The sequence below is a fragment of the Gadus chalcogrammus genome, chromosome 18 (genome assembly GCF_026213295.1).
Source record: "Gadus chalcogrammus isolate NIFS_2021 chromosome 18, NIFS_Gcha_1.0, whole genome shotgun sequence".
Lineage (NCBI taxonomy): Eukaryota > Metazoa > Chordata > Actinopteri > Gadiformes > Gadidae > Gadus > Gadus chalcogrammus.
Genome location: NC_079429.1, coordinates 12,539,634 through 12,550,498, shown reverse-complemented (window position 1 = coordinate 12,550,498; position 10,865 = coordinate 12,539,634). Strand labels below are relative to the sequence as shown.

The 10,865-nt window shown below is 52.6% G+C and overlaps 1 protein-coding gene across 1 annotated transcript in view; it reads left to right on the top strand.

Annotated features, from left to right (window-relative positions):
* bahcc1b (BAH domain and coiled-coil containing 1b) overlaps positions 1–10,499 on the top strand; it is a 13,473-nt gene extending 2,974 nt beyond the window's left edge. The window contains exons 5-15 of the mRNA XM_056576536.1: positions 151–389; positions 689–757; positions 3,209–3,383; positions 4,036–4,153; positions 4,847–4,922; positions 5,229–5,337; positions 5,708–5,824; positions 6,187–6,324; positions 7,400–8,991; positions 9,304–9,540; positions 9,719–10,499. Of these exons, the coding sequence (XP_056432511.1) occupies positions 151–389; positions 689–757; positions 3,209–3,383; positions 4,036–4,153; positions 4,847–4,922; positions 5,229–5,337; positions 5,708–5,824; positions 6,187–6,324; positions 7,400–8,991; positions 9,304–9,540; positions 9,719–9,928 (3,080 nt within the window). The 3' untranslated portion in view covers positions 9,929–10,499. The remainder of the gene's footprint in view (positions 1–150; positions 390–688; positions 758–3,208; positions 3,384–4,035; positions 4,154–4,846; positions 4,923–5,228; positions 5,338–5,707; positions 5,825–6,186; positions 6,325–7,399; positions 8,992–9,303; positions 9,541–9,718) is intronic.
* The last annotated feature ends 366 nt before the right edge of the window (positions 10,500–10,865 follow it).

The following is a 10,865-nucleotide window of genomic DNA, read 5'->3' as shown; positions in this document are numbered from 1 at the left end:
GTTAGAATCGTCACACCACCAAGCGTCTCACATTACACTCTGGAGAGAAGTTGAAGGATCGTGAATAAATAATCCAAAATGTGTGACTTCATATCAGCTCCGGGATTATGTCTTAATGGTAACTTCCTGTCGCACTTCCTGTTCCTCCAGGTGTTGTGAGCCTGCCAAGTACAGTCGCCAGGAGAGCTCCAGGTAGACCAAGCCTTGTGAGCACAGAGATGGAGCACCCGGATCACCAGGGCTTCAAGAGGCAGTGTCTCCCCAGCTGGGGGGCTTCGTCCCTGGACAACAGCTTCAGCGATGGCCGGGGTAACCTGGTCGCTGTGGCTGATTTGCACAGGTTCAATAAAGAAGCCAAGAGTTCAGAAGCACACGGCATTCTGGGAAAGGTAAGAGGGTGTATTTTATTTGTACTCATAAAGCTTTATCTAAAAGAAATGAACTAACAAGACAGAGCACAATAATTATTTTAAAAGAAGTTTGACTTCCTGCTGAATAGTTTGGGGTTTGAACCCCAACGAACCATGACCAACATGCAGGCGCCCTTGAGCAAGATGCCTCAACCCCATAAATTATGAAAAAATGTAGCGTTGGTCGCATTGGATGAAACCACTTGAAGAGGGGGGAAAACACCCTGCCTTTATGGCTTCCAGCTAACAGCTGTTTGTGGGTGGTGTGCTTGTTTCAGAGGAGAGACCAGTGGATGAGAAGCCAGAGGGAGGAGATCTTCCGGGGATGTCGCAACAGAAGCAAGCAGGTGGGTGATTTGGAAGGGAGAGCCGGTGTACTGTGGTGACACGTTGCGTGCCATCTCCTCTCCCCCCCCCCCCCCCCCCCCGTCATCATGTGTGTCCCCCGTGATAGAAGCCACTCAAACGAGTGCGGCGGGTTTGTTTAAAGAACACTTGAGCGACGCACGGGGGTATCATGTCTCTGCACGTCTGAGAGCGTAGCACGCTGACCTTTGGATCAAAGCCGCCGCCGAACAGGCTTCGGGTCGTCATCACGGTCGTCTCTCGTCGACGCACACGCATGCACGCGTGTGCTTTGTACTTCAACCGACGCAGAAAAAAAAAGAAGGGAGTTTTTCGCGAGGCCGTCCGTCGTTTCATCCACTACTTCCTTATTAGCTCACAAAGAAAAAACGTTTAACATAAACACCCCACATGAAGCCAGAAGAATAACCACCGCGCTGCCAAACCATGCAAAACCTGCCGGGTAGATCAGCGATTATCCTGGCCTTGCTGGGACTTCAAAGCCCTCCTCGTTGGACCGGTCTAACAGCCATAGACAGTCCCTGTGGTCGTACAATTTCTGTAAAATTTTATTTCAATATTAATGAATTAATTTATCAATTCATCCCAATTCGAATGGCTCACGGAATGGGCCAGGCCGGCCCTGTAATTCTCCAGAACTCACAGATGGCCAGTGCGCCACTGGTTATAATCGTTCCATATTTGATGTAGTCAAATGACATTTCATTGTCAGATGCTAATATTCAAAGGATTTGAATGTGAGCTCAGTCATGTGTGTGTGTGTGTGTGTGTGTGTGTGTGTGTGTGTGTGTGTGTGTGTGTGTGTGTGTGTGTGTGTGTGTGTGTGTGTGTGTGTGTGTGCGCGTGTGTGTGCGTGCGTGCGTGCGTGTGTGTGTGTGTGTTCGCACTGTGTTATTTATGTGGGCAGTTGTTGCCAAAGCAGTGCTGTGAATGTTTGTTAGGATTGCCTCGAGGTTCCTGGTATTGGATTCATCACAAAGGAATGTCCAAAAAACACATAGCTATGAACCAAACAGGAGAACAAAGACAACGACCATATTCCCAAACACACCCAATGCAAGCCTGCAGCCCCCCCACCCCCTCTCTCTCTCCCTCTGCCTCTCTGTCTCTCTCTCTCTCTCTTGTTCGGTCTCACAAAGACACACATAGAGTGAGTGAAAGTTTGCTGTAGAATTTGAAGCTACATAGAAATGGATGTGCAACACTTCTATAGTTAGATTTATTAAGACACACACACACACACACACGTAGACACACACACACACACACACACACACACACACACACACACACACACACACACACACACACACACACACACACACACACACACACACACACACGCACACACACAAACGCAAGGACAGAATACACTCAAACGAATGTCAAGCACACCTACACACGACTCTTGAGCCCACATTCACATCAGTGGGAAAGAGGCAGCCTTTATGAAGCTTTCAAACTATTTAACTGTCTATATCCACCCACGCAAGTCATCTGTATATTCACACTCACGTGCGTACATTGAACGAACTCTAGTTATACAGCTGCGATGAACTTTAACGGGTACACCTGAACACACACCAACCCCGCCACACTAAGACACACCCGTAACAACAAATAAAGTGAAAGATCTTCCATGCCCTGAGGTGATGAGCCTTCTGTCAGTAAAATATATGATCCCTTAATGTGGAAAACTACGTTTGAAAACACCGACAGACAAACACACAGACAGACACGCATCACCTGTAGGTTTTCATGAATACGTGGTCCTCGCCATGCAGGAACCTGTTTAGTGAGCTGTCTTCTAATCCCCGTCACACTTAACATTAGATAAACTGGCGAAAACCCGTCTGCACAGGTTGTTTGTGCGTGTCCATTTTTAGGCATCCATGTGTGTGTGTGCGCTCTTCACTTGATATGTAAACGTCCCGGAACATCCTCTTTATCCCGCTTCTGTGGGGGGGGAAAAAGGAACACCGAAGGATACATTAAAATCCATTACACTAAACCTCTAATTTAGTCTATTTAGGAGACGGCTTTTATCCAAAGCCACTTACGAGCGAGGCACAATGAAAGCACACATCGAGGAAACAATTTCTGTTCCTCAGAACTTCCCAATAACGTGAGGCCTGTCAGGCTATGGTCGAGTTCTCCACAGCCAGTTACAGTAAAGCTGGGAGTTGGAGTTACGATGTGTGTTCCTGGTAGTCGGGTTAGTCCACTTCTGAGAATCTGGAGAAGGGGAGGAGGGTGGTGGCGGGGGCGGGGGTTTGGGGTGGAGGAGGGTGGGGTTGGGGGAATTCTCGGATTTGATCACCTGAAGTTCCTGCCTCACATCAAGCTTGAATGGAGGCGTTGGAGATGATGAAAGCCACGTCCGGCATCCTGTCTGTATGACATCACATCCTGTTTTCCCCTTGCGCCCTCAGGCCACGGGGCATGCGGTGAGCCGCCTCCTTGAGAGCTTCGCCGCGGACGACGGCTTCCACCTCGACGAGGAGAGCAGCTTCTCTGAGGAGGAGGAAGAGGAGGAGGAGGAGGAGGAGGAAGAGGAGGAGGAGGACCAGGACCTCCTTCCTCCCAACATGCCCTCTAGAATACCTGGTGAGGACCATGTGACCAGACAAGAAGCGCACACACACACACACACATGAAAGCACACACACACACACACACACACACACACACACACACACACACACACACACACACACACACACACACACACACACACACACACACACACACACACACACACACACAAAAGAAAGCAAGCACATACACGACACACACACACACTCACTCATACGCACAGACGCAAGCACACACACACACACACTCAGTCACTCAAACACACGCACACACGCACACACACACAGAAACAGAAACCCACGTGTGGGTGTGTATGTAAGTGATAGATTTATGGATGTGCAAACACAAGTTCACACCGATATGCAAATGTGCACATGCAGTGGCAAAAGGACAACCACACGGGCCACTCGAACACGAAACAAACAGAACAACATAATTTAGTATTGTGTGACAGGAAAAAGACAAAAAACAAACACAAACTCACACGCACATACAAATACGTGGCTAACTGTATGTGTTGTGTGTGTGTGTTTGTGTTGAAGGCATGCACAATGCATATCAAAATACATATGCACACGCATCAAAACACATGCACACACGTTCCCTCGCTCTCGTGTGATCTCCCTGTGTTATCGCTTCATCTTCTCTCTCTCTCTCTCCCCAGCGCTGCCTAACTGTGTGCTGAGTAAAGAGATGCTGGTGGACGGACTGAAGATCCTGATCTCCAAGGAGGACGAGCTTCTGTACGCTGCCTGTGTCCACACGCTGGACCTGCCCGACATGTAAGGCCCTGCTTAACTGCTTTTAGGTTAGCTTAGTGTAGCCAATCCCAACCAAGACTAGCCTTGCAACACATAGCGTAGTTTATGTGAGTTAGGTGTCGACTAGCCTAGCATAGCATAGCACAGAATCACAAGTGTACCATACCCTAGCATAGCATAGCCTATCCTAGCATAGCATGGTTTATAGTTGCTTAGTGTGGCATAGCATAGCTTATGTTAGCTTAATGTAGTATTGTCCCGCATAGACTAGCATAGCGAAGCATAGTTTGGTTTATTGTAGAGTAGGATCCTTAGATCAAGAGGGACATAGTGTTGTGACTCGGCTGTAGTTCATTTTGGTCTGTAGTTCATGCTTAACAAAGTTATATTATGCTTAACTTTGTTAAGCATAATATGTAGTAGTGCAGTGTAGTTTAGTTTACCATAACAGACACATTGCTTGACAACAAAATGATTGAAATACCAAAATAAAAAATGGCATTTCTATAATTGAACTGTTGGGAGTGTAAACGGCCATTGACCGTCATTCATCGAAGCTCTGAAGTCTGGGACAAAACAAAGTGTATTATCCTCACACTCTTTCCCTCCTGCTCCCTCTCTCTCTCTCTCTCTCTCTCTCTCTCTCTCTCTCTCTCTCTCTCTCTCTCTCTCTCTCTCTCTCTCTCTCTCTCTCCTTCTCTCCCTCTGCTGTAGATTCAGTGTGGTGATAGAAGGAGAACGCGCCAACAGGCCCAGGATCTACTCTCTGGAGCAGCTGCTGCAGGAAGCTGTGAGTATCTGCCCTCCATCACGCTTTTTTTCTCCTCCCTGAAACCCAACATTTTCACACCTGTTTCAAATTAAAAAAAAATACGCCGTTCTCCAGTATCTGAGCCGCAGCTCGGGAACGAACCGCAGGAAACATTAAGTGTAACCACCGGGCTTTGTCCGGATTGGTGTGGAATGTGTGTGTGTGTGTGTGTGTGTGTGGGGGAGAGGGCTGTTTTGGGGGTGGGGGGGGGGGGGGTGATATCACCCAGCTGTGTGTGTGTTGCGCCAGCTCTGTGTTTGACCTCATCTGGACCGCTCTTTTCAGGTGCTGGACGTGCGGCCTCAGAGCGAGTCCATCCTGACGGCCGGGACCAGGGTGTGTGCGTACTGGAGCGAGCGCTCCCGCTGCCTGTACCCTGGATACGTTCAGCGAGGTGAGGGCACGTGACGCGTGATGCACACCCACACGCACACACACACACACACACACACACACACACACACACACACACACACACACACACACACACACACACACACACACACACACACAAACATATGTGTGTGTGTGTGTGTGTGTGTGTGTGTGTGTGTGTGTGTGTGTGTGTGTGTGTGTGTGTGTGTGTGTGTGTGTGTGTGTGTGTGTGTGTGTGTGTGTGTGGTTGTGTGTGTCTGTGTGTGTGTGTAGAAACTCATGCCCATCTAAAATAAAACATGTGTTCGTTTTCGAGCTTGTCATCACTAATCAAGTATTTTTATTTAATTAAATTCAATTTAATTGAACTGTGTGTGTGTCTTGTGCAGGGGGTCCGGGCGAGGAGGAGAAGGGGGGCAGTGTCATGGTGGAGTTTGACGACGGCGACCGGGGACGGATCTCTCTCCCCAACGTCAGAGTGCTCCCCCCAGGGTACCAGGTCCACTGTGAGTAGCAGGCCGCTGGGCCGGGCGAGAGAGGGAGAGAGAGAGAGAGAGAGAGAGAGAGAGAGAGAGAGAGAGAGAGAGAGAGAGAGAGAGAGAGAGACAGAGAGAGAGAGGGAGGGAGGGAGGGAGGGAGGGAGGGAGGGAGAGGGAGAGAGAGGATCAAACTGAAGAAAGACAGATATTAACAAACAAACAAAAAAAACAGACAAACAGCTAGATAAACACACACACACACACACAGAAAGAAACTAAAAAACAAACAAACAACCAAATACATGTTGTTTGTATGTCAAACAGGCCTAGATAAGTTGTGGTAATGTCGTCAACTCTGCTCATGTCTTTAACGATCGCTCCTCTACCAGGTGCGGAGCCATCGCCGGCTCTTCTCACCTCATCCGGTCGCCGCGGGAGACGGAGCTCCGCCAAGGACAACAGGGAAACACAGCTGGAAAAATCAACCAATGGGGAGGCCGCAGGGAGGCCCCAAGAGAAGAGGCCAGGTGAGGCATCAAAATATCACCACCCGAGTGAAATCTAGTCAAACGTCTCGGAGACTGTTAAAATACTTCTGCTCCAATTCGAACGAACGCAAGGCAAAGGGAAAACCCGCCTCCCATTTGGCAGTGTTATAGTATACTACTGCAGAGTCTGATGGTATGTTGTGGCCAGACACTGACCTGTGTATGTGCTAGGTGTGGCCAGGCTCTCGTTTCACTTGAGGAGGCAGCCTGAGGAGGTTCAGCTCACCACAGGAACATCACTCAGACATCGTAGCCTTAAAACCCACCGCCCAACAGACCCCCATATAGAGGCAGTACTGGTCCAACCAGTTGATGTAGACAGAAACGCACACCCAAACACACACACACACAAACATACGCACACACAAACACACACGCACACACAAACACACACACTCATACATACAACATATACACACCCAAACACACATACTCAAACAAATACACACAAAAACACACACACACACACAAACACAAACAAACACACACGCACGCAGGCACACACACACAAACACTTTAAGCTTGCGTGCACACACAAGAGACAACACTTGAGACAACACTTATATATACAGTATATTTTATCTTTACTTTATATATATTTTATACTTTATATATACTTTATATGTCTCTTATAAATTATTATTAACACTCATTATCAAATTTGTTGTTAAAACGCCTTTGGCCACAAAATTAGACGTACAGTATGTATTCACATAGTGTATACCCTTTGCCCTTTACGTGAACTCATTAATCACATCATGGCACTGCGCGACTGGTATGCTGTGCCTCATTAACTAGCCATCTCGTAACTCATCGCGTGTCGCCCTGCAGAACATCAGTCTGGAGGTACATACAGGTTGACCAAGTTTGTCTCACAGTGAAACGGATACGTTGAAACTCACCCGGCCAAGCGGGAAATTAGGGCTGATAGAGATATACGGTTTCTCAGGCGCGTTCAGTTTCATAATTAATCGAGCTCCTGTTTTCAGAGGGGTGTCATGAAGCCCGTACTGACTGAGATTCCTTTCCCCGTCTCCCTTTCCGCCCTCCTCAGTCGGGAGGCCCAAGAAAATCCCCAAGAACCCCACCGGCGTGCCGGCGGTGCAGGGGGCCGCGACCAAGACGGCCGCCAGCCCCCTGAGCTGGTCCGCCCCCAGGAAGAGACCCCCGGTGGACTTCTTCCTCTTCAACGGGACGTCCCGGAAGACCCAGCGCAGGATCCGCGAGCGGGACCTGGGGATCTTCCAGCGGCCCTCCCCCCACCCTGCTGCCGCCGCCGCCGCCGCCGCCGCCGCCGCCGCCACCTCCGCCACCTCCGCCGCCGCCGCCGCCGCGCCCCTCAAAGGCATCTTCGGATCCCCGTTCGAGGTGGACTCCTTCAGCAGCATCGCCAACGGTTACGCAACCTTCGCGGGTGCCGGTGGGAATTCCGGCGGGACGCGGCCAGTCGGCGCGGCAACCGGGACCTCTCTGGGCGGTCTTCTGGAGTCCGCCCCGTCTGTGTCCTCCTCCTCCTCCTCATCCGCCGGCGGGGTGGCGACGCCGTCCGCCGTCGCGGTCCGGAAGCCCGCCAACGAGCGCCACAAGAGGCAGTTCCTGGTGAAGCTGGACCACGAGGGGGTGACGTCCCCCAAGACCAAGAACAGCAAGGCCCTGCTCCGGCTGGGCGGGGGCGGAGGGCGGGTCGGGAAGTCCGTGGCCGCCACGGGAACACCGATGCGGTACGCCCACCCGACGCCGCCGGCGAAGGACGGGAAGAAAGGGAGAGGGCCGAGGGAGGTGGGCGTGGTCAAGTCGCACCCCCTGCCCAAAAGCGCCCAGCACGTGAGCAAGGGGCTTCTGTCCAGCAGCCACGGAGGGGACTACAGTCTGGACTACGCCAGCGACGGCCCGAGCTCGTACTCAGAGCTGGATGAAGACGACGACGAAGAGGGTCAAGACCGCGACAGGCGAAGGAGCGCTGAAACCGCAGCCGCCGCTGCCGCCGCCGCCGCAGCCTCGCTGCCCGGCGGCCGCTTCCTCTCCCGCCTCTCCCTGTGCTCCTCCTCCTCCACCTCCTCCTCCTCCTCCTCGGGCTCCCTCTCCTCCTCCTCCTCCGTCTGCTCCTCGGACAACGACTCCTCCTACTCCTCCGACGAGGAGTCCTCCTCGGTGCTGCTGCGCCGCGCGCTCCTCCAACAGGACAAGCACAAGCGCCGGCAGCACCTGACCTCCAGCCCGCTGAGCCCCGACCCCGCCGCCGCCGCCGCCGCCGCCACCTCCGGCCCCCCTCCGTCGGCCCCGCCCCCGCCGCCGCCGCCGCCGCCGTCGTCGTCGTCCCACGCCTACGCGGCCAAGGCCTCCCTGGCCGTGTCCGGGTCGGGGCAGGGCAGGGCGGAGAGGACGGAGGACAGGCAGGAGTACGTCTCCAGTCGCGGTGTCGCGGCCAACAATAGCGCGGCCAAATCCCAGGTCAAAAAGAAGGAGGGCGCCCTGAACTCCCACCCGCCGGGCCTCAACCATCCAGGGAACCAGCAGCCAAAGCCCGCGGCCAAGGAGCAGTCGTCGGCCAAGCGGCAGAGGATGTCCTCCCCCGACCCGCTGACCCGGGTGGCGCCGCACCTGCCAGGACGACAACTGTGGAAATGGTCGGGTAACCCCACGCAGGTGAGAACCCGGGGAAAACACTGGAGGGGGAAGGAAGCGTCGTGTTGTAGTCGGAGCGTGATGTATAGACATGTGTGTGCTTTGTGACTCTCTCCGTAGCGTTGCTAAATGTCTACACACTAAGTGTGTTGACAGTGTACTGTAAAGCTACGGTGTGTTTTGTACACGTGCGGACAAGTCTTGTTTGTCGTCGGCGTTGGTTGTTGTACCAGTTTTATTTAAATCTTGCTGGCAGACCGAAACCAGCAAAACATTGCATATGCTAATGTCCCGGGCAAGCGAGAGACTGAAAAACGCTGTCTGTGCCAACAGAGGAGGGGTCTGAAGGGCAAAGCCAGGAAGCTCTTCTACAAGGCCATCGTGCGGGGCAAGGAGACGGTCCGCGTGGGGGACTGCGCCGTGTTCCTCTCCCCGGGCCGGCCCCAGCTGCCCTACGTGGGCCGGGTGGAGAGCCTGTGGGAGTCCTGGAGCTCCAGCATGGTGGTCCGAGTCAAGTGGTTCTACCACCCAGAGGAGACCCGCCTGGGCAAGAGGCACCGCGACGGCAAGGTAACCCCAGACACCGAGCTGGTTTTGGTCACCAAAACCGACACTGATGGGAAATCTAAATCTGGTGTTTTTGTGCCTTTATTGCTTTTTTATTGACGCAACCTGTCCATCTTCTCCATCTTCTCCATTTTCTCCATCTTCTCCATCTTCTCCATCTCCTCCATCTTCCCCTACCCAGAATGCTTTGTACCAGTCTAGCCACGAGGACGAGAACGACGTGCAAACCATTTCCCACCGCTGCCAGGTGGTCGGCAGAGACGAATACGAGCACCTGATTCGCCGACGCAAGCCCGGGGGCATGACCAACGACCTGTTCTACCAGGCGGGAACCTACGAGCCAACCACAGGCCAGCTGGTCAGCGCAGAGGGAGTGGCTATTGTATCCTAGCAACCCACCTGCTTGGGGAGAAGGATCAGGGCGGTGATGTCCGTCCCCGGCGTGGCGCGCGCTCCGTCGAGTGCAGTCTGTAGAGGACGCTCTTCCTGATGGACAGGGGGAGGGCGGGACTAACAGACAGCGGAGATGTCCTCTACCCAAAACACCAATCGGAGATGGAGCTGCACCCCCCCTGTAGGATGACGCCCACAAGCGCTGCTGATGGCAGGGGGAAGATCAGCAAGATAATGAGGGAGAAACCTGCATTGCAAGCAGGGATCTTTTGTATAGCTCTTATCAGAAGTGGGCCGTGGTGCGGGGAACCTCAACCAAACCGGTTTGGGAGGTAAAAAACGAAAAACAATAATCTGTGTGCCGTTGGAAGCACGGATCTAAGCGGGATCTAAAACACAAGAGCACTTGGGGTGCTGAACGAGGTGGTCGCCACCTCCACAAGCACTGGAATGTCTACGATGAAACACTGCAGAGCCTTTTTACAAACACGACCGATTCAAACCAATACTCTCCTCAGACAAACAGAGGAGTGTGTCATGAATGTGCAGAGAGAGAGAGAGAGAGAGAGAGAGAGGGGGGGGGGGGGGGGGGAGGAATGGAAAGAGAGGAGAGAGGGGGGCTAAAAGACTGTATTGAATGAAGAGGCTTTCCGTAAACCACACTGGGTTGCATGGCCTTTGCGGTCTCTCGCCGGTCGCTGTAGTGTGACAAACGGCATCAAAACTGAGCGATCCCATAACAGGACCTTAAACACTGTAGTTTAGTGTGTGTGCCTGCGCGTGTGTGTGTATGTACACACGTTTTTCTGTATGTGTGTGTGTGTGTGTGTGTGTATGTGTTTGTTTGCAGAGCGGCTGCAATGGCCTTGATGGCTATTTGACAAGCTCAGAGTAAATATCGGTTGAGGATGTGTGTGATGTGTGTGTGTGTGTGT